This window comes from Pterocles gutturalis, unplaced genomic scaffold, assembly GCF_000699245.1.
Source record: "Pterocles gutturalis isolate BGI_N339 unplaced genomic scaffold, ASM69924v1 scaffold30788, whole genome shotgun sequence".
Taxonomy (NCBI): domain Eukaryota; kingdom Metazoa; phylum Chordata; class Aves; order Pterocliformes; family Pteroclidae; genus Pterocles; species Pterocles gutturalis.
The window spans coordinates 471-27,813 of NW_010121422.1; the positions used below are offsets into that span (position 1 = coordinate 471).

The 27,343-nt window shown below is 35.6% G+C and overlaps 1 protein-coding gene across 1 annotated transcript; it reads left to right on the plus strand.

The window, feature by feature from the left end:
* Positions 1 to 2,179: 2,179 nt before the first annotated feature.
* TNPO1 (transportin 1) lies at positions 2,180 to 27,343 on the plus strand. The gene is made up of 17 exons (XM_010077244.1): positions 2,180 to 2,318; positions 4,731 to 4,791; positions 5,449 to 5,617; positions 7,677 to 7,829; positions 9,000 to 9,225; positions 11,463 to 11,634; positions 13,099 to 13,185; positions 13,958 to 14,065; positions 14,252 to 14,410; positions 14,504 to 14,591; positions 15,606 to 15,704; positions 15,913 to 16,008; positions 18,825 to 18,900; positions 19,697 to 19,796; positions 21,243 to 21,317; positions 24,041 to 24,183; positions 25,735 to 27,343. Exons 1-16 carry the CDS (start codon positions 2,203 to 2,205, stop codon positions 24,146 to 24,148), a joined length of 1,893 nt encoding a protein of 630 aa, XP_010075546.1. The 5' UTR covers positions 2,180 to 2,202; the 3' UTR covers positions 24,149 to 24,183; positions 25,735 to 27,343.

Consider the following 27,343-nt stretch of genomic DNA (forward strand, 5'->3'; position numbering starts at 1 on the left):
TGAGGCTTTAATGCCTCCAAGTTGAATGCTGCTACTGCTGTCTGCTCTAAGTGAAGAAAGTCTTAAAAGAGAGAAACTTGTATTTATATTATGTTCTTTATGCTTATGGAGAATCACTTTTGAAGTAGTTAAGAATATTAATGATCCAGTAGTGATTCTGTGAAGGTCTTCGTGGGCATCACACTTTTGAAGCAGACTGGTTTAGTTTTAACTTTCTTGCCAAATCCCTGGAGCATGTAGGAATGGCTGAGTTTGGATTTCATTGGTTTTTTGACCATGCACTTCTAGATGAGGAGAAACAGATGTTTTGGGGGTTTTTTTGTCTGAGAAACTTCTGTCTGAACTTGATAACAGGATATGTCAGGGGTAGACTAATGTAACATTGCAGTTTTAGATTGCACTTTTATGCTCACAGAGCATATTCATCCAAACACATGGCTCCTAAGATCTTTCTCAGTAGAAATCCTGACGTTTGCATCCTGTTGCTTTCTTCACATAAAGACATGTCTGTTACTGCCCAAAGGATGTGTTCTTCTTAGTACTTTGTGTATCCCACTATTCTTGATGGTTTGGCTTAAAAAACCGAAAACAACATTGTTTGTGTTACAGAATATACAAAAGTGTACTGGATACTCTTCCTATGCTATTTTGTAAATTATTATGATGAAGCAACATTTCTAAAGTCAGTAGAACTTGATAGTTTATCATTAAAAGTACATGATAATATTAAATAAAACAAAAGCCTTCAAATACCCTTCCTGCGTTTTGGTTTGTTAGTAGGTTCACTGTTCTTGCTATGATTTCCAGGCTGTGTATATGGCTGTCTTACACCACTGAGTGTAAGTAGCCTTTTCAATCTACTGCTATCTGACTTCATGGAGCATATTGTATAATACTTAGATACTTAAAGAGGACATGACAGTGTGAGAGGCATTTTGAAACAGATTACTTCTTGTTATTCTGTTTTTGTCTTCCTGACAAATAACACATCCACAACACACTAGTGGATTTTCAAGCCCTCTGGGGAAAAATCCCAAATCTCTTAATTTAAGGTGCATTAGGGAAGCCTTGCTTCCAATGAGTAGGACATGTTTCAACTTTTCCGGGCTGCAATCTGTTGACAACTCAGAATAGAGCAGTATTTCTGTTACTGTGAGTTCTGTGATTAAGAAGCTTTCCCTTAGGAAAAGCTTGTGATTTGGTGCAGTTCTATAGGAAGAGGTGCATTCATGGCAAGTCTTGCATTGCTGAAATGCGTCAGGATAATAAAGGTCTCCTCATTCTATTTAATTTTGAGAATAAAATGGTATTCTGAAGCAACTGCACAGGGATTTCTATTGCTATAAATCCCTGTATGAGGAAAGGTAGCTGCGTGGACTTCCATGAGGGTTTCTAAAATGAATGGAAGAAACAACTGTTTCAGAAATAAGGGCTGGCATGGAAGAATGCAGAAATTACTATTTTGGAAGTTGCAAGAGTCTTCTCTAAATTGTTTTGGCATTTGTGTATAAGAAACTGATATAGCAGTAGTCTCCTTAGGCTTTTTGTTTGTGCAGGTATTTGGTTATTTTTGGTTGAAGGAAGATTAAATTTTAGTAGAAAGGTTAAAGGTTTGATACTGAATCTCTGAATTACCTTTCATGCTAGAAAAATGTGAGAGTTTTTTTCCCTGTTATGAGTTCTACTTTCTTGTCGGGTAATCAAGATTTGGAAAGGAAGCTTTTTTATGGTACTGGAAATAAAAAATATTTCCATCTTATTAAGGGTTTAGTTGTTAAGTTTTTATCCAAAAGTGCAAAGAGGGAGTAAAAAATTCAAAACAAAACAAACCCCCACCCCACCCCCCCCCCCCCCCAAAAAAAAAAAAAAAAAACAGTAAAAAAACCCCACAAAAACAATTCACAGGAAACTGCCGTTTATTATTTTGGGTCTCTGCAGTTTCTTGGTAATAATGTTCTCACTTAAGCAATGAAGAAATTTAGAATTTAAATCATCTAGCATTAAGAAAGAAGTGTCTTAGCGTATTCTCTTTATAGCCTTAAGTATTCTGTTACGTCTGTTTCTCCCCCTCATCCCAAAGAAATAAAATTGCTGCGGTAGCATAGTCTGGATTTGTTAACACACTTTGCAATGTTGGTAGCTTCTTCTGTACACTTAAAACTTCCATCTTATAAAAGTCATTATTTTTGTATTGTTTAGTACATGCTTCAAAGGACCCAAGACCAAGATGAAAATGTGGCTTTGGAGGCTTGTGAGTTTTGGCTGACTTTGGCTGAACAGCCAATTTGTAAAGATGTATTATGTCGGCATCTTACTAAGTAAGTATTAAGAGTTACAGTTCCTATTTATTTTGAAGTAGTCATCTTTAAACTTCAGTTGACTTGTTCCTCGTTACTTTTATAGCAACTGTATCTAGCTTGCAGAATGCTTAGAAGAATTTTCCTGTAGCTAGTTGTTGTGCATAGTAAAAATGGTTGTAGTACAGAGTTCATTGAAGAGACTTCTGAGAATTTCAGGCCGTGACCTTTAGAAGCAACCTAAGCTGTGTCATTGTGATGCTTTACCTCAAGCTTAACAGGATTTTAAGCTTCAGATCAATGCAAAGATTTACTAAAGTGCAGTTAAGCTCAAACAAACATCTCCATATGACAGTACCTGTAATATTTGGTGTACCATGAATCTGTTGTGTTGATTACTGCTGATGTAGGCATCTCTGTGCGATGGTTCTGTGTGCATAGTCATGCAGAGGGTTCCCTGTCTTATAAAGAACATAACAAAATAGCATGACATCGCTTGGATTTAGGAGTCAATTTTATATCAATTGTTATTGTAATTTAAACTTGAAGAAAGCATGTAAAATCTTCTGCAGCCTGATAGTAGTTTAAGTTTCAAAAACTTTTTTTGCTAAGTTTCAGGAAGGTGTTTGAATGGCAATGGATATCAGATGTAAACATCTGCATGTCTGCAACAGTGCTTGTAACTTTTTACAGACTAATCTGAAGTCTTTGCAATGGGAAAGGAATTTTTCAGTGTTCGCAGTAGATACTCTTTGTTTTTACATATGCATGGAAGGTTTTTGAAATTACTAGGGCAGTTCTCTGAAGATATTGAGTGGAAGAGAATCACAGATGAAAGACACATTCTTCTCGGGAAAAATAAGCATTATAGATGTGAAGCAATTTTTAAACATCAGCAAAATTTCAGTTTTCTTAAGCAATTAGAAAGTAGAGAATTGAGACTAAAACACCCACTGTAGCAGTGGAGGAATAGGAATTGAAAACAGGAGAATCAATGTTATGAGAAATAATTTTTAAGTTTTAAAATGGTTTTATTTAATTCCCACTCTTGTAGCTCAAAAGACAAAAGAATGATAGCACAATTCTTGAGTCTACCCATCCCCTTCCCAGCACACATCATGTTTATACTGAGAATAACAGTAGTTATTAACTGCTAGTTAATAATTACTAGTATGAAACCTCTTTGGGTTACATGAACATTGACACTGCAACAGCATCATACTTTTTTAAAAAATTTATTTTTGAAAAATATCTTAAATTTCTAGAAAAACAAACAAATAATAATAGCATTACATTTCTCTCATTATCCTTCAATGTCATGTTTGTTGAGAGCAACTTTGTTAGTGGGTCCTGTTTGACTAGGGAGCTATTCAAGTTTGTCAATACTTGATGATAATCTTAAAATTTTTTATATTAAAGTGAAAGTGGGACAAGATCTTCTAAAAACATGTTCATGTGGTATCTGACATCTTGTTCCGTTTTGCTCCTGTAGGCTTTCTTATAAAATACATAGCTCCTGCATACTACATGAAGTATGCAGCAGAAATGCCAATGAATTGGTGATATTGTGAATACTTACTATTCCTTCATTCAAAGTTCAGAAGGTAATGTGCCATAGCAATGTGTGAATATTATTGCTGGCCTCGTACCTTCAAAAGCAGTAGTCCTCACCTGCAGAGTACAGAGAGATTGATTCTGTCACTGGAGCTGGGTCAGTCCATGGTGCTTTCATTATTAGCCTGATTTGGCTTGTAATACGTATTTTTATGGATTTTTTTTTTTTGTGAACAATGTGTTTTTATGAGAAGTATTTGCCTTTTTTCCCCCCAGTACTTTTTTTAGCTTTACATCTGTACAGTTGGAGTATTTAATAGTGAAGTAAATCCTAATAAAGATTTGTCAAGATCTCTTCGATGTTGGGGACTTGTTTTGCTGAAAGGATAGGAGAGCTTAATGTAGTTAGGCTTCCATCTCTAAGAGTAATGAGATAGAGTCTTCAGCCTCAAGTAAAAAAAGTGACAAGTACTATCGGTGAGAGCCAACTTAGTACTTGTTTACAATGCATATTATGGGAGTTTGAATTCTTACTGAAAACCTTTAGACTTATTCTGAAGCACCTTTCAGATATTAAATTAATCGTATGGAAGAACATCTGTTTTTTAAAATTTAAAACTCAGTGGTGCCATCTGGCTACCTCTAGTTAAAAGTTTGTAATTTGAAATTAACACTTTTTCAGATTACAAAGTATTGATGAATATTATGAAATGGAGCTTGGTTTAGGTACTAGCTTTTGTTATCAGGCTACGGGGCTGGTTTTTTTCAGGTTGAAGGGGTGAGGGTTACAACCAAAATTATGGCCCAGGTAACTGAACACTGAACACTGGTTTGCTTTTTTTATGTTTTATTTTGACATGTATCAATATTTCTTTGTAGGCTGATACCTGTGCTTGTAAATGGTATGAAATATTCAGAGATCGATATTATTCTGTTGAAGGTGAGCATTGGTTTCTTTTACTCTGTAAGAATATCTGGTTAGCTTCCTACCTATATATCAGAATGATTCAGATCAAAATGGGCAGATCTGGTCTACCAGGTCTGGTGCAATGGAGAATTAGCTTTCCAGGGCAAGATGTGCTGTTTCAAATACTAAATGCAATTGCTGCCATGTTTGTTGGAAAATAATATGCGGGCTTTCCTTCTTTGCCTGTGTCCATGGCACCCAGCTTAGGCAGAGCTGGGACAGTATTACCAATGAAGTACTGCAAGAATGCACCCTAAAAAAAATGTTCAGAATTAGTTCTAATGCCTTCTAGTTTGAATACATGGCTTTTTGCATCACTGCATTTTAGAATATGTCTCTCTACCAGAATTTCTCTATCACTACTTCTTTCTATTTCATCCCATCAAGAGTAGTTTCCTAACAAGAAGGATACTTTGTGCGCGAGCTTACCTCTTGCTGCTGTCTTCTTGTCATTTTTCTGGTAAATGTGGCAGCAGAATGGAGGAACAACGTCACTTTTAGTTAGCTGGGCAGCACAAGTGGGATGTGAATCTTCTATATGCTTCTAAAGTCTTTAACTAAAACTACATTCTTAACTTCCTTGAGCAATATAGTTGGACTAGTTTATCTGATAAAACATTTTGATGACAGGGGGATGTTGAAGAAGATGAAGCTATTCCAGATAGTGAACAGGACATAAGACCTCGTTTTCATCGTTCACGGACAGTGGCTCAGCAACATGAAGAAGATGGTATTGAAGATGATGATGAAGACGATGATGAACTTGATGATGATGATACTATTTCTGACTGGAATTTAAGTATGTCAAAGTAATGTATAAAATGTTTTAAAACAGAGCTACTTGCGTAATATAAGAACCACCGTAAAAAGAGGACTTTGTGCATAGGAATACTGAGGCTTTGCTTTTGAATACAAAAAGAAGTGTCTGCTGATGTAATTGGTGGATGGGGTGGAGAGTGGAGTCTTTCACGTGACACTGCCTATGTAACTGCATTGGCCAAAGCTAGACATCTGTAAGCTTATTTTGAATATGGCAGATTGAGCTACAAACATTTACTGAGTGCAATTCAGCAGAACTTTTGGACTTAGAATTTTAATTCTACAAGATAATACAAATAATGTGTCACCTGTTAACTTCAGTTTAAAACAAAAAAGCTCTTTCACATTGATAGCTGGAGGAAGCTTAATGCTTTCTTTTACTTCATTCTTCCCTCTAAAATTGGTTTGTATGTTTCATTTTGGCTTTTTTTTTTTCCCCCATGTAAATGGGCTACTACAGACAAGCCATTACCGGTAGTTCTTTTGTGTGTGAGGAATTTGCTTCTGACCAGAATGTAGTACCTCAGTTATGAAGGGAGGAGATGGCTGTGGAGAAACCACAGTTCTGATGGCCTGTGTATGGGTCATAGGACCTTTTGGCAAGTAGTCTGTGTGGTAAGGAAAGAAAATCCCACAAACTGATTTTTAAGCTCAGTGATAGAAAATAGCTTGTGAAATTTTGAGAAATCTGACTTAAATATACTTGGCAAGCAGCCTCATAGGTGAACAATCTGTTGAGATTCAGATGCATCCACCTAAAATTTTTTTCTTACAAGGCCCTGAGTTTTCATGAAAGGTCAATGTACCTTGAAGCTTATGGTCAGACAATTTTGAGACATTAATTTTTTAAATTATTAGAAAATATGGGCGCAAATATGCTTGTTTTGTTAAAACCTTTTAAAAAAAAAGTATCGTTTAGATTCATAATGCTGTTCTTGTCACTCTGTGTGTAGAGATTAGAGAACTAAGTACAGATTTTCTGAAAAAGATAGCTGCAATGACTGAGGGTGACCTGTGGTCCACAGTTTAGATTAAGTTGGTGAGGAAGCTAAAGTTTTCCAGCAATTGTGGCCTGAAAGAAAGAGCAGAACATTTAAGTAATCTGTATTGACATATGTCATCTGGATTTGAGAGAATTACTTGAAAATCAGAATTGTGTGCCATGTATCATATCCAGTCTTCTATATTTGACTTCCAGTTTGAACATAGCGGTAGGTAGCATCAGCGCAGCCTGACAATTAGCAGCATTGCTTACTAATGAGACCAGTTGGATCTTTTATGACAGATTAAGAAGGAACTGAAATCATGATAAGCAAAAAGTGCAGTATAAGTTCTGTAATACGAGCATTCTTTATAAAGCCATGTTGGTGTTATTTGTTCTAAACATGACAACACCACAGCAGAAAAGCAGAGCAAGGATTTCTCAATCATGTTTTGCGGTTGTATCTGATTTTTTAATGAGCTTTTGTTTGCTAAAAATATGGGATTAAAACTTTCAAACTAATTTTGAGGTGTTCCTCTTTATATTGGTGCGTCACAGAATAGGAGTAAGGTATGAAAGCTCAGAGCAGAGGCAAGTAAATTCCTTTCAGTCTCTAGAGCTGTATAATTTTGCCTTTTTTTGCTTTGAGACATGGATCATGTTTGAGCTCTAGGCCATTCATTTCTCCTTCTTCGTTTCTCCAATATGTTACATTTGTGTCACAGACCTGCCCTCTTCCTATAGTGTTAGCCACCGTGAAATCATGTAGTGTATTATAATGTTGCAGTGTAATAGTGTGGTTCCTGTCAGTGGGTGTTCTAATATCCCCAATGTATAGCCCTTTTAGTAGCTATTTAACTGCTGCAAAACTGGCTTTCTAAGAGCTGTGGCTTTGTACCAGAGCACAGTGGATCACTGTACTGTAATGAAATGGAAGTATCTTTCCCCCTAATGCCCTGAGACTCCACTGGTAGCTCAAAGTTAAAATGCTGATTATATTGCCTAGCTACAACTACTTGTATAATAAGCAGAGATTAACACTGTTAATTCCTCTCAGGGAAATGTTCTGCTGCTGCTCTAGATGTCCTAGCCAATGTATTTCGTGATGAACTTCTGCCACACATCTTGCCCCTTTTGAAGGAATTGCTCTTCCATCCCGAATGGGTAGTTAAAGAATCTGGTATCCTTGTTCTTGGAGCTATTGCAGAAGGTAAGGCAACAGTGCATATCAGGTTGTTGAATTTTGGTTGGTTCTAAAGCAGCTCTGTGATTCCTTCCAGGTGAGTTTACTTATGCAAACAAGTATACATCCTTAGCTGGTTTGGTTTTGGTGATTAATCTCTAGAACTACTAATTGGGGAATGCAGTTACTTGATTTTTCATTTTCAAATCTATGCATATTTGGGAGGCTCAATAACTTAGATAATTTCTTCTATTTCTGCCTTTCTTAACTCTTCAGCATATGTTTATTGGTGTCTCATGAAACACACTACCTCGATTTAATAGAAGAGGTATATTGAATAAATTGGAGCCTTACATTTCATTTAAGTGTTTTCAGAAATGGAAAAGACCACTCGTGTGACTTCAATACCCTGAGGTGCTATTTGTGGATGATTCACCAGCTTACATATGATAACTTCAGTTTCTTTGTACTTACTCACAGGCTTGCTTAGCTTTCTGCTTCCATTTCCAGTGTCTCTGTCCCTTTTGCAAGCTGAAGGAATACATTTGGGTCCGTGACTGGATTATCTTTCTCTTCCCACAGTGCCTAGTGAACATACTGTTTTCTTTGTTACTGGAAAACTTTTTTGTTGGCTTTTGATTTCAAATCAAGCAAGGTAAAAAGTCAGTACTTCTGGCAAATCTCAGTGTATTACTGCCCTTGCTGACTTGAAATGTGTAACTTTTATTGTTGATCAGTATTTGTATAATATTAGGAGAAAAGAAGAAGAAATGTAAATTTCTTAAGGGATCCTTTTTAATGATGTGATGATTTGTCGTCAAGACCAAGTCTCTCTCTACTTGTTGTCTTGGTTACTGTGAGTAGACTGCCATAGGACCTCCAAGCTTTATAAACTCATTTTATTTTAATGTACTTGCCCTACTCCATTTAATAAAGCAGGCTTTCTGGAGATTGGGGAAGCACTAAAGTATAAATGTAGTTGAAATTAATCTAAGTTTAATTGGGGATTTCAATTATTGTTGATGTAAGGTTTGGGGTTTTTTTAGGATTTAATATAAATTAGGCAGACTTGCTTTGTATGTTGTTAAAATGTATTCCCATGTGATAGAGAATGCAAATATGTCCCTTCTAGGAAATAGAAAACAATACAACTTTCTGTTAATTCTGGTACTGTAATAGTTATATTTTTCCTTTTAGGCTGCATGCAGGGTATGATTCCATATCTTCCTGAGCTGATCCCTCACCTTATTCAGTGCCTCTCTGACAAAAAGGCTCTTGTGCGCTCCATTACATGCTGGACTCTTAGTCGCTATGCACACTGGGTAGTTAGTCAACCCCCAGACACATACTTGAAGCCATTAATGACTGAGTTGCTAAAGCGTATCCTAGATAGCAACAAGAGAGTACAAGAAGCCGCCTGCAGGTAAGCCAAAGCTTAAGCAAAAAGCAGTATCCGTGGCACTGCTTTTTCATGGGAAACTGTTCTAATGCCTTTATCAATGAATGCATGACTCCATTTCTAGCTCTTAATGTATTTCTTTCTCTTTTAAATTGGAGTAGATACAGCTTCTTCTGGAGTAGTCACAAATTTCTCCAAGTTGAAATAACATGAAAAAAGCTAATTTGTGTGTCTCTTGTCCAGTTTTTGTTTTCAGAGTATATGAATCACCAAATTAAATAATTTATTGTAGTAAAATAAATTCTCTTTTTATGACACTTATTATCAATATGATTCATTGACCAGAAATCTGGCTTTTTTTTAATATGCTTATGAACAAGGTCAATACTGATTACAATGGAAAACTATCCTATCATTGATTTGCTGATGTTATTTATATTTAGCTCAGGATTACCAAAACATTTGTGTTATGATTATTTCAAGGGATATTTTCTTTCTCTTCAAGGGAAATCTTAGGAGATATGATTCCCTTCTCTGCCTTGTCTGCTCATATTTAAAAAAAAAACCAAAACCAAAAAAAAAAAAACCCAAACCCTAACAAAAAACCAAACCAAACCAAGCCAAAACGAAAAAACCAAACCATTACTGTCTCCAGTAATAGACACACCGTAAACAGAAGGACAATAGGTGCACCTCTTGTGTAAGAAGCTCATCAAATAAAAATTACATGTCAGTTTGTGTGAGGCAGGAGTCTGCACAGCAGACAGCCAAGGTTTCTTCATAAAGCAAAGTTAGATCTGTATCTAGTTGTATTCTTGACACTTGAAACATGCAATATTGTTATTGGTATTACACCCCAGCCCCAAATATCAGTAGTGCCTAAGGACGAGGGCGAGGTCAGAGTTCTTGTGCTAAGCTTTACACAAAAGGGGTAGATGTATTCTTGCCTGAAAATACAATGAATTTAATTAAATGTACTTAGTAAGATTTGAGTATTAAACACTGTTTTGTTTTTGTCTGTAAATGTTCTCAGACATTGGGCTAGCAAATTTGTTGGGCTTTAACGTCTGCTCTGTTCTGTCTCTTCATAGTGACAGTCTTCTGTTCTTTCCTGAATGGGCAGAAAAATGGTGATATGAGACTACTGGCTTCACACATTTTCAGATTCAAGGAATTAGATTATGTACAGACTCATTAAAAAAAAAAGCCAAAACCAACAAACAAAACCCCCACACTTCTGTTCATACTTTCCTTGTCCAAAACATGGCTGAAATGTGTGTGCAGTTGAACACAGCTGTGTTGCAATTCTTAACCTTATGTGATGCCTATGAAGGAAGGGCAACGGACAGATTTTTGAAAGAATACTTCATAATAATATAATAAAATAAATAAATAAAATAAGAATGCTAGCCACTTAGTGTTCACAATTGCATTGTGTTAAGAAAAAGGCATTTCTGTATTTGGTAGCATGCTAGTATGGAATTGTTCACTTCATGCAGTGATACATGCATTCTTAGTGCAGGGACGGGCTAATAATAATCTCATTGACCCAAGCTAGGTCAGTAAATCTTCAGTAGCTCATTTTTTTTCCCTTTATTTAATGTTTGTCTGAAGCAGTGTGTCTGGTTTTCAGGGTGTTTTGTTTGCTTTGGGTGGGTTTTTTAATGCTGTTGTTCAAACACTTGACAGGCAACCTGAGAAGTTTGCATGATGCCATGATGTGTGCTTTGACCAAGGCTGGCTTAAACTGTTCATGCTCTGTCTTTGCTTTTAGTTTTCCATGTCTTTCTGTATCTGGTTTTCTGTGTAGTGAACTGCTGAGAGTACAGGCTGATGTTGGCATTGTACTGGCTCAACAGAACTGGGGCTTCTAGGTGCAGCTACAGCATACACTGAAGATAGTGGGTCATTTTTAACTTAAGTAAACAGCTTTTATTATGTTTTCTACTATTCGAGTTAGTATATTGTAACTTGTGTACAGTAATGCTTTTCTTGGTGGGGGCTTCCTGGTATACATAACGGGGTTTACAGCAATGTTTTTTAAATTTTATTCGTCACAATGTAAGAGCTGAATCCTTACGTGTTCAATCAAAACAGATCAAAGTTACCTCAGTAATACCATTTTGAAAACATATCTTGGATGAATTTGAGGGCTAAATACAGTTTTATGTTTAAACAGAAATGAGTAGCGTGGGGCATTTTGAGGTCGTCTTGTTTTGTTTTTTCCAAGATAATAACTGACCTGTTTTTCTATCCCTCAGTGCCTTTGCTACTCTAGAAGAGGAGGCTTGTACAGAGCTTGTTCCTTATCTTGCATATATACTTGACACTTTGGTCTTCGCATTTAGTAAATACCAGCATAAAAACCTGCTCATTCTTTATGATGCTATAGGAACTCTAGCAGATTCAGTGGGACATCATCTAAATAAACCAGTGAGTATACCCTTATGTTCTGTAGAAGCACTCATCATAAATGAAAAACTAGTTCTGTGTTTTTTGTGGTGTACTTTACATGTTATAAAACACAAATGCTGATATTTCTATATAGGTTTTGATAATACTAAATATTTACAGATACATACATAGACCGGATATAATTTTCCTACTACACAAATATTTGCCATTTTGGACAAATATTTGTGTGGTGGCTTGTGAAATGTGTTTCTCTTTGTGATTTTTTTTCCTCATGCTCAGAACTTTTCAGGTCAGTGGAGATACATCAATATAGATAGGAATTAAGACTTTAGAGAAATTGATGGAATGTGTGTTTTAATTTCTAATAACCACACCTTTTTTTGTAACCACTTTCAGTATAGCTAAGCTGCGCTGTGTGTCTCTTTCCAACGTACTTCATCACTAGAAATTCCTTTGTCAGAGAATGAGACAGGCATTTTATATATAAAAAATCAGAATCCATTGGACAAAGCACAGATAACACAAATGCAAATTTAGTGGGGATTTTTTTTAGTGTACATATATTAATTAATAGAATGTGTATACATGTCACATGTGTGCATCTTCTTATCATGGTTATTAAAATTTGTTTTTATTTCTCTATGGTGCTTCACATTACATAGATACACTAGAATAAAACAATTTAAGGTGTTTCCATGGCATTTTACTTCCTATCTGAGGCCCCACACCATCAAAGGACCTCTTTTTCAGTCTCTCTCTGGCCCTGGCCACATTGACATTTGACAGCACCAGGAGGAAGCTAAACGAGAGTTCCTGGTGATTGTGGAACTTTCTTCGGTCAGAATTTTCTGTCTTTGTGCAAAGCATTAGCTGGCAGCTTCTGTTGGCTCCTTAGATACCTTCTGGGAGCAACAGCACTATAGGGATGCCTTGCTCAATCCTTGTGACTGTGGCTGTGCAGTGGCAGGGCAGATGCAACAGCTTTATACACAAGGAGTAAGTGCAACCTTCTGGAGGGATAGGGAATTTCTTAATGGATAGTTGGTTGCTTGAGGAAGAAGTTTTCAGGAACTTAGGGGGATAGGGTTGTAGCATCAGAGCAATGGGAAATGCTTGAGAAAAGCGTGTGGCAGATGCACAGACAGATTGCATTGCTAGTAAAAGTATTTTCTATAGGCCCTGAGACAATCATATAGATTAGTAACCACTCAGGCAGCTAGAATTAAATCAAACCTGGAGGAAAACATTCACTCTGCAAAGGTACTTATGTGCTTCAGCAAAAAATCTTAGGGCACAAATTGTAAATTCTAATATTAAGCTAATTCTATGTATTGCAACAATTATTGAATGTACCACATCAGGGTTTTTTTGGCTGAAAAACTAGAATATACATCAGTTCTTATTGTATCGGTTTTCTAGCTTTGAAATAAAATAGCGTGCAGTGAAGTGTTTCCACAGCTGATACGTTTTCGTTCTAAACAGGAATATATTCAGATGCTAATGCCTCCATTAATCCAGAAGTGGAACATGTTGAAAGATGAAGATAAAGATCTCTTCCCTTTATTAGAGGTAAATGTTAAAATTTGAGAATTTTTTATCAACTTAGTTTAGGAATTACACTGTCTACTAAAGGTGCTACTTCTAGGAAGTATGACTACAAAAGCTGACAGTGTTTGGTATTCCCCATTATTTCCAAAATATTCTGACTGTAGTAGGAAAGCTTTGTTACTGAGTAAATGTCATCAGGTTTAACAGAAATCTTTTAGATTGTTTTTCTGCCATTCTGGAGTGTTTTCTTTGATGGGATCCCTTTAGAGAAAAAGAGAAATGTTCCATCCCTCATTTGTTCTTGTCTTCTCTCTCCTTTCTCTCTCTTCATCCCTCCATTAAAACTACTGTCAGTCAAGCTGAAGGAATGAACCAGACCATGTAGTCTATTCTCTGTACTTCCCAAGTGTGAAGCAGGGAAACACTTGTAAAAAAAATTAGTTCTATAACTCTTAGGTAATGTTAGGCTGGTACATGGTTAAGATACTGAAGCCTAGTGTAAGTGCTGGCTGAATTATTGTAACTGGTTTTGTATGCACTTTCTTGGCTGCCTCTAAGAAGATGCTGCTGAGAAATTTTCTCAACTGGGGTACATAGAGAGAGATTACTTGCTAATAGTTGCCTTGGCTCAGCTAATTGCTACTGCCTTTCTAGGCTGTGTTTACTTAACCAGTTACATGTGGGCATACTTAAAATGTTACTATCTTTTAAATTACCTCTCGCAAGTAAAAGGGACTTCAGGGATATGAGGAAAGGTGGTGACTGTTTTATCTCTTTCTTTTCTTCATTCCAGTGCCTGTCGTCAGTTGCTACTGCCTTGCAGTCTGGCTTTCTTCCATACTGTGAACCTGTGTACCAGCGTTGTGTAAATCTGGTGCAGAAGACCCTTGCACAAGCCATGGTATTTTCTGTTGCTGTCCCAATGTTAAACCGATGTACTAACTGTGTAAAGTTAAGGGTTTGCAGGGAGATTTGTAGTATAACCACTGAATATCTAAGTAAAGCTGCAGTTCAGAAACTTTTTTTTTGTGCATACACCTGAAAAAATCTAGTACTCATTTTGAAAATGTGTGCTTATTTGTTGCAGTTGCATAATGCTCAGCCAGACCAATATGAGGCTCCAGATAAAGACTTCATGATTGTGGCCCTTGATTTACTCAGTGGTTTAGCTGAAGGACTTGGAGGCAACATTGAACAGCTAGTGGCTCGCAGCAATATCCTGACACTAATGTACCAGTGCATGCAGGTGAGTTGTGTAACCTGTTTGATCCAAGGATTTTCTTTCTTAAGATAATCAGAAACACTTCTAGAATTGTCGTTTTCTTCTTCCTCTCTTTAGGATAAAATGCCTGAGGTACGGCAGAGTTCTTTTGCCTTGTTAGGTGATCTGACAAAGGCGTGCTTCCAGCATGTTAAGCCTTGCATCGGTATGTTTCTTTTACATATTAAACAACTTGTTTTACAAAGTGATAAGAGGCTGGTTTAGCCATTGTTAAACTCCCTGTTTTGTGGGTTCATTTTCATGGTGTTGTAAGTTTTCGTTTTCCTTTATCAGCAAGGGTCTGTAGTCTTTTCTGCTTTGAATTTTGTCTTTAAAAGACATGTCCTTACTTTTGTAGCCAGTGCAAAAATTAATTTTTGTCCTTGATTTTTATAATGTAGCAAGCTAGTTGTTTGCTTTGATAAATTCTTGCATTTATAGGGGTTTTTTCTTCTACTAGAATCTATTGTTACATAAAATTTTATATATGTGTATTGAAATTTGAAAACTTGGCTAGAGGGTAGGTTTTGGTTTGTTTTTTTGCTTTGTTTCTAATTTCAGTATGGAAGTAGCATCACTTACACACTTTTATTGTATTTGCTGTTTCTTCCCACAAATACTCTTGAGACACACTTAACTTGCCAAATGAATGCTTGGATAGACTTGGAATTTAAAAATTATTTATCAGATTTTATAATCTATCTTTGTGACTAATTTTTTCTTAAAATTTAATCAAAGATGCAGTTGCCTTCTAGGCCACATTGTTTTTTCAAGCATAGCTGAATACATAGCCATCCAGATGATTTGAGGGTTGTGCAACTATATTATAAAACTACAAGTACTTTTAGCTGTTTTTTTCTTCTCCTCTCTTCTCTTCTCTTCCCCCACCCCAGCAAGGAATGGGGAGAAAAAAGGTTTCTAGAGTTAAAGCCTATTAGAAACATTTTCAAATCATAATTTGAAAAGATTTGCATTGATCTGCTTAGGTTCTAAAATCGAGGTTAGTCTGATACATAGCAGAAACATAGCTCTTGTTAATTCATATGTAACACTTTCCAAGCATTTAAATAGGCTTACATGAGTTTTGTTTAAAGCGACTTCCCCCCCCGCCCCAATCTTACAGTAATGGGACAAGACGGTTGTACTGTGTGATGAGATCTTAAAATGTTGTTCTTTCTAGCTGATTTCATGCCCATTTTGGGAACCAACCTAAACCCTGAATTCATTTCTGTCTGTAACAATGCCACGTGGGCAATTGGAGAAATCTCCATCCAGATGGGTAAGACTTCTTTTTTTCTTTGAATCTCTACATATTTAGCATGGTTTCTCTGGGGTATTTTTGGTTGGGTTTTTTTTTTTTCAGTGATACTTTCATGTTAAAATTTAAATAAAATTTGAGGTTCTTGTACTTGCTAGTAAGTTCAGTGTAGCTGTATTAATGGACATTTTATTCTGATTTTTTTTTTTTTTTTTTTTTGCTGTTTCAGGTATAGAGATGCAGCCTTATATTCCAATGGTGTTGCACCAGCTTGTAGAAATAATTAACAGACCGAACACACCAAAGACATTGTTAGAGAACACAGGTACCCAAAAACTGAACCATACACAGTGAAGGGAATTAGAGACTTTTTATAATGATTAAAAAAAATTTGTAGAGGAACCACACCAGAACTTATTTTATTGCTATGTTTTTGGTTTTTATAAGCAAAAGCAACTCTGTTTTGCAGAAGCTCTTACAAGTCTCAGTCTTGCAGCAAACCATCTATCATGTATCTAGATTCTTAAATTTATTTCTTTCTCACTTTTAGGACATTTATTATATTATTATCATCTGTTTAAGTATTCTTCCAGTTTTATTTATGTTTTGAATATGACAGATGTATGCAGTTACACTTTAAAGACTTAGCTCACACTGCATGTCCTTACACGTGTACTGTATATATATGTCTAGCATTTGAAACAAATGTAATTGGCATATATAAAACAAAATAATGAACTCTTTGTATTTAGAAAAAATACACTCTTTTTAAAGATAAACGGGTAATATAATGCACAAAAATCTAGATCTGTGATGGCAGTTTTGCCACAACATAACTGATATTACATGTAACTTCTATTTCTTGATCACTTAATAACAAATTTCTTAAAAGAACTGTAATAATGGCATGCATGTTTTATGTTCTGGCCCACAGCTTTGCCTTCCAAATCAGGAACAATCCCAAAATGCCATACTGAAACAGAATTTCTGAGGCTTGTTTCTTTTGCATTTATAGAGGGCACGTTCTGGTATGAAGAGCACCTTCCATACTTCAGCAAAACTGTTTGAAAACTGTCTTGTAAGAAAGTGACAGTTTAGTCACTATACCTGACATGACTGAAAATTACACAAATTCGGTGCTACAGTTATATTTTCTAAGCTAAGCAAGAGATAAATTGGAGAGAGTTGTTCAATGCATATTTTTCCTCTGGTATTCTCTAAACTTAAAACCTGAACTTTCTCTGCCCCCCTCCCCTTGCCAGTGTTTAGTATGGAAGGTGGACTTGAAGGAAAAATTACCTAGTTATCTGGCATATTATAGGTACTACTTCTTGAAAAGACAATTTTGGAGAAAATACCTACTTGTTGTTTTGAAATATACCATGAAATAGTATAGCAAAATAAATTTTCTTTCCCTCCACCCCTGCCCTGACTCCCTTCCTCTGCACTGATGGATGTGTAATACCAGTAACTGAGAGGCATCCAGTACTTAAATGTTTGCTTCCATCATTATTAGAGAATTTTTGGAAGCATCCAAACAGTGCTTTTTTTTTTTTTTTCCATTCTCTTGATAGTTACTTTAAATGTGGATGCATAACTGCAAATAAATGTTGAGTGTGGTGTACTTATAAAGTTTGTTGTGGGATATTGTGCTGCATGCCACTAGTATGTGCAAGAATATTTCTGTTTTCTGCTTTAGTTTGCTATGTAATGATTTATTAAAACACTTTTGCTGTGGAAACATGAGATCACCTTACGTAAAAGTAATTGCAAAGAAAATAACTAGTACATGCCAAAAAGTTAAGCTTTGACAGAGATTGCTATTCCTTGTACAGACTGTACCTATGAGAACTTACAGATAAAACTTGAAAGTGTATTTTCATTGGAAAGAAATACTTCAAATGCAGTTTTTTACATTAGATCTCATGAAAATTTTAGACACTGCATATTGAAATTGAGCAACAGCAGGACAACACAGTACATTACCAGAGAGCTGCAGCTTTCCTGGATTGACTAAGTTTCAAAATGCTAGCATATCCTACACCAAACTTGTATTGGAGAAAGCATCATCTGCTTTATTGCATGTTTCATGAAACTGTTCACAAATGCCTGTTAATTAGAGCGTTGCACAGTATGTCCCTTAAACATAGGTTTCCTTTCTCTGCTTCATATAAATCTGCTGGATTTTAGTATTATTCATGTATTTTGCTTCAAGTAATCCTGGTACATTATTCCCCACTCTCTCCTTTTTCTAAAGATTAATCTTTTGTGAGTTGAGCAAACACCATTAAAACACATTTGCGTGATGATATTTTCTTCAGTCTGTTCCTTAGAACAAAGGACCAAACTACCTTATCATATGATGAAGCAGTTTTGCTTTTCATGGGTCCTTATGGCTTGATATCAGAAGTCAGACTTGTATACAACTTTTGTGAGGAAACCTTTTGTGAACAGGAGAAACACTGGGATTAAACAATTAATTTTCTGCAGTCGGTTGCTGTGAGTGAGCAACCAGTTTAAATTAAATTCCTTACAAGGTTATGAAGACAACAAATATTTGGTGCTCTTTGAGAAGTGTTTCATCTATTTAGCATTTTTAGATAGACCACAATATTTTCCAAGTAAAAGTATTTTTATAAATGTATTTTACTAATGGAGTAAAACTATTAAGAATCTTGAATTATAAATGTTGGAAAAAATAAAAGATTGAAAATACTTGATACAAAAACTTAACATGGTTAATTCCTTTTTATCAAGGGAATCCATAATTGATACATTTCAATAAAAACTTTGAAATGCATGGTAGGTAAATTTACTGTAAGAGATTATTCTGAAGAGGGTAGAATGACTGCTTACATCAGAAAACATTTGGATTTTAAATTGTGTTTTTGGTGTTCTCTCATTTACTTCTTTAATTTTTCTTTTACCCTGGAGAGTATACCATATATGTTGCTGCCTCTTACTTAGGGGGTGGTAATAAACAGCACTGGTGAAATCTTATGTTTATTATCATACACAGATTCTGTTGGTTTCTGTTTCTGAGTTATTTGTTGTTTTTTCTTTATTTTTTCTCCTCCCCCCTCATTTGCTCATGTCTTGGTTGGCGTTTGGTGGTGTATAACCGTGATTGCGTTACCTTAGCAATAACAATTGGTCGTCTTGGTTACGTTTGTCCTCAAGAGGTGGCCCCCATGCTACAGCAGTTTATAAGACCCTGGTGTGTATTATTCAATCTTTTTTTTTAATTCATTTTTCTTCACTCTCTTTCTTTCTTTCTTCTCTCTATCTCACTTTTAGATATATTTTCAGTTGGTTACAAAATCTCAATCCTTAATCATTGCCAACCATGTGACTAATCTTGTCCTATCAGGTTTGTGAGTTTTTAGTAGCACCGTCATGTATTCTTTATGTTGTGGCTAACGACTAATTTATGCATGGGATAAGATTGTCACATGCTTGCTGTGTTAAAGCTTGACTATGAAAGAGCATTTTAAAATCCACCAGAATGATAATACAATGCATGCAAATACTATAAAATTTAAACCGTGCATTACTTTACTTAAAATTCAGTCTGAGGCTTGAATTGCTGTAAGGAATATATGTTTATAGACTTGTTATGTATAAAATAGCTTGCTTGCTGCTGTAAAAGTTAAATAACTGTTCTGTAAGTGGTATCTGACATAATTCATCCTGTGATAGTATTATATGTTCCGCTTCTAATAATGATAGCTTCTATAAATATTTCAGATACATGTTTCCTTTGTATTTAATGGAATACAGGTCACCCTTTCTAAATGTATATAGTGTAACAGGAGAACAAGATTCTGGAGATGATGCCTAATGGGAATATGCTAGTAAAGACTGTGTGCAACAAGTGTTTTTCTAAGTGTTCAAAATAGTGTTTCTGATCATCTTATCAGTGTGACTTATTCCATCAAATACTGTCATATAGTTCTAACTTGATTGAAGAAAAAGTTATAGAGTTAGCTAAGTTTTGCTCTCCAACTTGCTAGGTGCACCTCTCTACGAAATATAAGAGACAACGAGGAAAAGGATTCAGCGTTCCGTGGGATATGTACCATGATCTCGGTCAACCCCAGTGGAGTAGTCCAAGTAAGATACATGAATAGATCTTATTTTCTTTAGTTATGTGACATTTACTGCAAGTTGTATATGGAATAGGAAAAAGTTTAGCTTGATGTGATTCCCTACAGTACATGATGTAGCTTTATTTTGAGGTGAAGGAGGACAAAATGTTTCTATTGCATTATAGTGTTATAATGATATGTATCATGGTGCTTCTGTTAATTATGACCCGGCAAAGGAAAGGAGAAGAGTATTGTTAAATTCAATTTTTGTCTTTTACTTACAAAGAGTATGTAAATAATGAACATTGATTAAAATAACTGTGTTTTTATACTTCTGTCACGTTGTGTTCAGGATCTGTATGAAAATAAAAGGAAAACGTTTACATACTTAAAGCTATTTTCCAGATGTAACCCAGGCTTTTAAAACTAGAAACAGAACAAAACCAGTAACCACCTCTTCATTCTTAAAACTTGGGTAGGGAAGATTCTGTTTCAACTTTGCATATTTGCTTAAATAGTCAATGTGACAAGTAACATGCATATCTTTAAATGGTACATCTGAAAAATAGAATATTACTTGCATGTAGTCTCCACACCTCCAAAGTAAAGCTGCACCAATGTAATGTATTCTAAGAGGAAAATTAAGGTAATTTTCCCCTCTCTTCTGCCTGGCATTCTTTTTCCTGAAACACAAGAATTGAGCCTCTACTTTGTTTTGAAATTTTCAGTTCATTTCACTTATGCATTATTCTGTACTTAGCGTTTCCCTGTTCAGCTGTCCATTTGTTCTTTCACATAGCTTAAGGAGAGGGGATAATTAAGGATTCTTTCATTATGCCATCTCTCCTCTGTAGTTGTTATCCTCAGTTCCTACCCAAAAACATGGGCATTATCAAATTAATTATTAAATATTGGTATTTTAATGGTGTAGTAGCAGGTAATGCGTGACAGCAGGTGAACTAAGTATGGGGATTTTGGGGTGGCTTTAGTTTTGAACCTGTATGATAAACATTTTGTGTGTCCCAGAAAAAAACACTGGCTCTGCTTAAAGAAATAGAACAGTTTTTTTCCCCCAACTGGAGATGCGAGAGAGAATTGCAACTGTGGTCTTGAGTTTGTTCCTTGTTTTTAAGTTGATTGGTTCTTGAACTTGATATATGTACTGAAAGAATTAATGTTAGACAACTGTGATGTGGGAGGGGAGAGTTAGTTTTTTGTTAACTGGTTTTATTTAATCAAAAACCTGGTTAAACAAAGGTATTCGTACATTCAGCTATTTCTATTTCTGAACACTTAGGCATACAATAACTTACCATTATTGTCTGAATTGACTGGAAAATAGATATATAAAAACAAAAGCAGTTGTGAATTAGTATCAAAGATCCTGCATAGTTCATGGAAGGAACATCAAGCATTGTTTTCAGACCTATAAATTGAGGTTTCTAACCTATGTGATTGTTTAATCTTATAGGACTTTATATTTTTTTGTGATGCTGTTGCATCGTGGATTAGCCCAAAAGATGATCTCCGAGACATGTTCTGTAAGGTAAGGTTTCTAATATAACAGTATATCCCAACAGTTGTTGTTTTGGATCCTCTGGCTTTTTTTATTGCTTCCTATTTCCACTACTAGCACTCACTGTATTTGTGGTCATAGAGGCTTCTTTGTAAGGCCATAAATTTTCAGACGAAACAATATAAAAATCATTACTCTTTTTTTAATCTATACTTTCTTATATGTATTTGGGTTATTCCAAACTTTTTCTAACAGTATGGTAAAGTTTGCTTGAGATCTTATTTGAAGGCATAATAGTCCTCAAAGAGCTTTTCATAAAGTCCAGCCTACTAAGTTTTGCCTGCATTTGGAAAAACAGGTTTTTATATCACATTTAAGATTTTTTTTCTAGAAAATGAGATTTATGTGGTTCAAGACTTTTTTGCCAAGAAGATGCCTACTTTGTTTTGGAGAAATATTTATAGAATTGCAAATGAAAAATATTCCAGTGGTATCCTGATCTGTTTCTAAAATGCTGAAAATAAGCTTTTGGGATTCCTTAATCCTCCTCGGAATCCCTCTTGGATGAACAAGTTTCAAGAAATTAATGTACAGTTATACCCAAGAATACATCCCTAGACAAAGTGTCTAAAGAATTTAAGCAAAAGGACTATTTGTCCTCTGTAAAATAAGCAGTAAAACCCCACCCAGAATGTGATATATTGTGTCTTGGCACTAGTGTCTTAGATTAAAAGAAAAAATGAAACATTTCATTCATGAACGGACGCTGTTACTATTCAGTAGTGTGGCTCCCCTCATAAGTTGTAAAGTGAAATCTCTGTTTTTAGAAAGGATGTATGTCAAAATATATTTTGACAATTATATTCCTCCTAAAGCAAAAATGGAGCATGTTCCTAAGTACTTACTAGGATCATGGGTCAGTATTGGCACTTTTTCTTCAAGTATCGCCATGTGTGAACATCAAAACAGAAGTTAGAACTTTTGTATCCTACCTTTAAAAGCAAAGACCGAAATCTCACTGTCTGAGTTTGCCTCTCAGATGACTGGTCTCCTTCAAAGGAACATCAAGTTTAGGAAGTGCAGAGCTGTGAGTATTTTAGTGTCAGCAGAAGAAAACAGCAAATACTTACAAGCTTAAAAGAAAGTCCAGGATGCTGTCTGTGATGGTTGTCCAAAGCAGTCTCAGTGCATGTTTTTGCACTGGTCCTTCAGCACTGAATACTTGCTTCAGTAAGTTAGGCTCCTCTTTTTCAGATTCTTTCCAAGTTATCCATGTGGGATCTAATGCATTCAAACTGGACACAATGGCTCTTGGTTACTTGGGATAAGGACATCCTTGCTTTTTATAAAGTGTATTCTTTTGTACTTTTTGCTATGCCAGTAAGGAGACAAAACTTTCTTCAAATGACAGCATGCACAGTTTTTAGATTAATTCCTCATTAATACATGATTGCTGTAGTCCAGTTAGATGTTTTTCCAACAATATGTCATTCAGGAACAATGTGAAAAAACATAGATTGTCCAGTGTTTAATTTTTTATTTTGTTTTGTTTTATAGCACTAGAGCTGAGACAGAAAATACCACTTCCAAGAGCTTGCATAGGTAGATGAGCTGCCAGCGTTGCTATCTGACACATAGCAAAAGAATTTTATCACTTTTTATAAAGTGAGGTATCTGAAGCTCACTTGCTAAAACTCTACTGGAAGATTATTTTAAAAGTGTTCCTTTTGTCATACCTAGACATTTTTAGATTTTCAGTAGTTTCTTGGCAGCTGGGTAATCTCACTTTTTGGGTTAGGAAAGAGAGGTGAGCCTGCTTGTGGAAGGTCTGTTTCAGGGAAAAAAGCAGTAAGTTAACTGGTGACACGGTAATGTCATTATTGCTGCATCCGGTTTAAGAAAAGCTCCGCTTGAGAATGTTGTGTTGAAGGTGACTCAGTAACATGAGCTTTAACTTTGATATTGCCTTTTCTGTGAGGATGTGTTCATGACACTGTACCACAATTCAGTATCGTTGAATTTAAAAAAGAAAAACAAAACTATGAGGAGGAGCCATTTCATCTGTTTTTGTTCTTTCTAATGTATGCCTTTTACCTAAGACATTTTTGGTAGTATAATTTAATTTTCATAGTTTTCAGTTTATTTATTACATTGGAAGGTCCAGACTGAAACCTGTAGATTTTTTTTTCTTTAGCTTTTGACTGACACTGACTGTGGATCCCTGGTCCTTTAAAATACAAAAGATTTTAACAGCTTACTTTTTAGTGACAGTTGTCTCACAGTTCCATGGAAAAAAACAGAGGTCTCACAGGATGCTTTTATATTGCTACTAGAATTTGACAGGCGTTCATTCTGTCAAATGCTGGCTGCAGTTTTGGCTCAGCTTTCTTCCCACATCTTAACATACATAAACTGTGGCAATTGATAAAATGTTTAGCATTCTGATTTGGCCTAATTCTAGGTTGTAACTTACCTTACTCATTAAAAATACATATAGATATGTTTGCACACACTTATTTGTGTGGGAAGCTATTTTCTATTTGTTACCCTTAAAAGAAAAAAAATTTCAGTTAAGAAAGCCATTAGTAGACTTCCTTTGTTTCTCAGTAGCATTTCAGTAATGAATTTGAGAATTTAAATGGCCAGATGTACAATCCAGCGGTTTGTGGCTTACTGGCATACTGCATATGTTGCTAGTAAGTAATGTATCTACTGTTTAGTGATTATCTTGACTTCCCCCCACTCACTTGTAGATTCTTCATGGATTTAAAAATCAAGTTGGGGATGAGAATTGGAGGCGTTTCTCTGACCAGTTTCCTCCTCCCTTAAAAGAGCGCCTTGCAGCTTACTATGGAGTTTAACTTCATGCACTGTAGCTGCAGTCCCATAATTAGAGGTAAGCACGCAAATCTTCCTTGCTAAAAAGAGCTGTATAGCAGACTTCCTCCCTGTTTGCATTATATGAATTTTAGTTAATTCATCAGACTACAATTTTTCAGATATGCTGGATATCTTCCCTTCCTATAAGAAGGAAAACAAGGAGATGATAGTATACCTAAATGGTGGTAGCTGTAGCAAACGCAGTTGTCTGACTCTGTTATTATATTTTTACAGAGAGAAGAGGGGGAGAAAGAAAGAAAAAGTGAGTGTGTGATACGCACAATAGTGTATCAAGATAAGGTTGGAAGTGTAGGTGTAACAAAGGGCCAGTTCAAGTTTAGTAAGCAAAATGATGAATATGATCCTCAACCCATCATACTAAATAACAGAGTCTTCCTTATGTTTTACTAATTAGTAGATAGCAGATGTGGTCTGAGCAGGAATATTCCTCTGGGATAGGAAAGCAAATTTGTTAACACACTTTAGCCATGAGAAGTCCAACACACTCCTAACCCCACACTGGAAGACCTTTCCACTGAATAAAGGATGTTATGCTAATCTGTAGCTCTAGTGTAACTGTTGAGCTTGATGTTTTGGGGAGGCTGATGTGTTTATTACTGCCATGTTCCATTTTCTACACCAATTCAGAATTGTTACAGTTCTCTGTGGAGAATGATTCAACTTCAGCAAAGAACAGTGATAGTGCATTCTAGAATAGTAATATTATACCACCTTGCTCTGTGCGCACTGTGTAAAGCAAAATTCCGAAGTGTAAAGTAGTATGATACTGTGAAGAGATTATTATTCTACCCAAAAAAGATGATGAATTAAGTTTATTCATTCAGTCTTTATGCAGATTTGATACTTGCTGTAGAATTTTTGTACTGAAATTATGGGAGTGAATCATGCCATTCTGTTTTCTTGTTGAATGGAAAACTAAAGTCAGCCTAAGATTGTTTCAGTCAGTGACATAAGAAATCCTGCTTGAATTGCCTGTTTGATCTCAGCAGTGGATTAAAAATAAACCAATTTCAAACATTTACATATTTATCAATGAGGGCATTTTAGTTCTGACATAAGGGTGTTTTCATAATGAAGAGGAATCAAAAGTGGTAGAATTTGCTGCTATTCTCAGTTTGAACTGAGGAGATACTACGGCTATCTTGTTTAATCCACCTAAAAGTGAAGGTGCTAGATCTGTAGCAGATACATTTAGTATTCTTTCTCAATGTCATACCTACCTCATAATTTTGTACTAAAAATGGAAAGGCTTGTTAGAATATATAGGACTGCTTTTATCTTAAATCTAAGCTTAGCCACAATAGTGGAACTGTCAGTGTAGTTTTAAAGCATACATTGTTTTTCCATAAATAAGAGTTTACCTGATGTAAATGGCCTCTTTCCTTAAACAGACTTAAAAGGGGAAATCTAGGCATAAATACATTTTTAAGTTAAAAGTTGTCACCTACTGCTTAAAAACAGCAAAACAGCTCTTTGTTTATGCACAGACCTGTCAGTTAAGGTTCAAGGTAAGATTTAATTCTACTTCTGTCTTTTCATTTTACAGGTCCTTCAGTCTGGGAGACTATGAGGGAGCCTCTGCACCCAGGGAAAATGTTACCCTTTACTGGGGGGAAGGGTAAACCAGTAGGGAATACAGTACAATCCCAACCCTACTGGGAGGGGCGGGAGGGAGGTGTTGCCGTCACTGTATTAAGTCGATGTTGGGAAATGTTTTAACATCTGGAGCCTTTGTGGGTGGAAATCTGTCTCCTATTACAACTCTGCACTGGATGTGAAGAAGAAAAAAAAAAAAAGAAAAAAGAATCTAGTCACAAAACAGCACATTCTGGAATATTGTGGGGAATTGTACCAAAATAGAAACCATATAATTGAACCATAGGGATACGTAAAGAGGAAAACTATTTTGCGCACAATAAAGGAAACCTAAGAATGGGGGTCACAAACAGTAAAAGGCTTTCTTTTATCTGTATGGTTTTTTAAGTAAGGGTTTTATACATTATTTCATCCTGCTTGATGGGATTCCTAGGTATTTGCATGTTAATGAAGAACTACACAAATGAAGTTAGTACAGTTAAAATACTGCTTGTGTCTGCATTAAGAGCAGGCACTTGCAGTGTACCATAGAGAAAGCCCATTGTAATTTAATAAAGGTTAACTTGGACATAATGAAGCAACCCGCAAGATGCCAAATGAGTCACTCCTTTCATTTTTGGGGTAAGGGGAGGGACACTTCAAAGGAAAGATTGACATCTTAATTTTTACATTAAAAGAAAGAATTACAGTAGTGGATATGAGTTTATTATTGTACTTCATTAGATTTAATTTCTAGAGTAAGGCATTATTCTTAACGTGCAGTTTAAGGTTCAGGCATGTGTTCTGGCTCATAGTGATCAGAAGTAATTTAAATTAGTGGGAAAGTAGCATGCTTGCATCACATAGAGTGAAATTGGTATACATTTACCTATGTTGCGCCAGTTTTGTGTTGCCGTTTACCAATTCAATATAGCCCTGCATTTAAAATTAAAATTCCTTTTTTAAGACTCTGTGGATTTTATTTTTATTAAGAAAATAGATATAAAGTACTGTAGTTAACAATTAGGCCTTGAAATACCTTTTTAGGATCTGTTAAGAATAAGATTGATATTGTAATGTGTGTAACCTGCACAATGTGGAAAGCTGATATAGCTGTGCAAAATATTTGCCTCTGTGCTGTCAGTGTGATGTGCTTTCTGCATGGTTATATACTAGTGATTTTCTCAGAATCTCTAAAAATGAGTTACATGGTAAGACCCATTAAAGGCTGCATAAATGTTAGATGGCACGTAAAGACAATTGTAGAAGTTGAAGACATGATTGCTATATTTGTGTTTATTCCCACTCAACATATTACCTTCTGCGCTTTCTTTTTGTTCAAAGCATGATCTTAAAAGAGATGTTTAAGTTAATGGGTGTAATGCAGGGTATCTACACTGTATCGGCGCATGTTGGTGGCCCTTTGTGATGTAGTTAAATGCACAAGGGTGCAAGTTTAAAGCTACAGAGTGAAAGCTGGTTTGGATCCTCTTCATTTCATTTGTTTAGCTTTTCTGTTGTGTTTTTTTCTCTACTTACATGTACTCCTGTGAATAAATCCTTGTTAAGTTAACCCTTTA

Bases quoted from the DNA above. Each gene is read 5' to 3' on its own strand.
- TNPO1 (XM_010077244.1), top strand. From the start codon at position 2,203: ATGCTTCAAAGGACCCAAGACCAAGATGAAAATGTGGCTTTGGAGGCT. The intron at 4,792-5,448 runs GTGAGCATTGGT...TTTTGATGACAG, and splicing joins TCGATATTATTCTGTTGAAG to GGGGATGTTGAAGAAGATGA. The intron at 7,830-8,999 runs GTAAGGCAACAG...TTTTCCTTTTAG, and splicing joins TCTTGGAGCTATTGCAGAAG to GCTGCATGCAGGGTATGATT.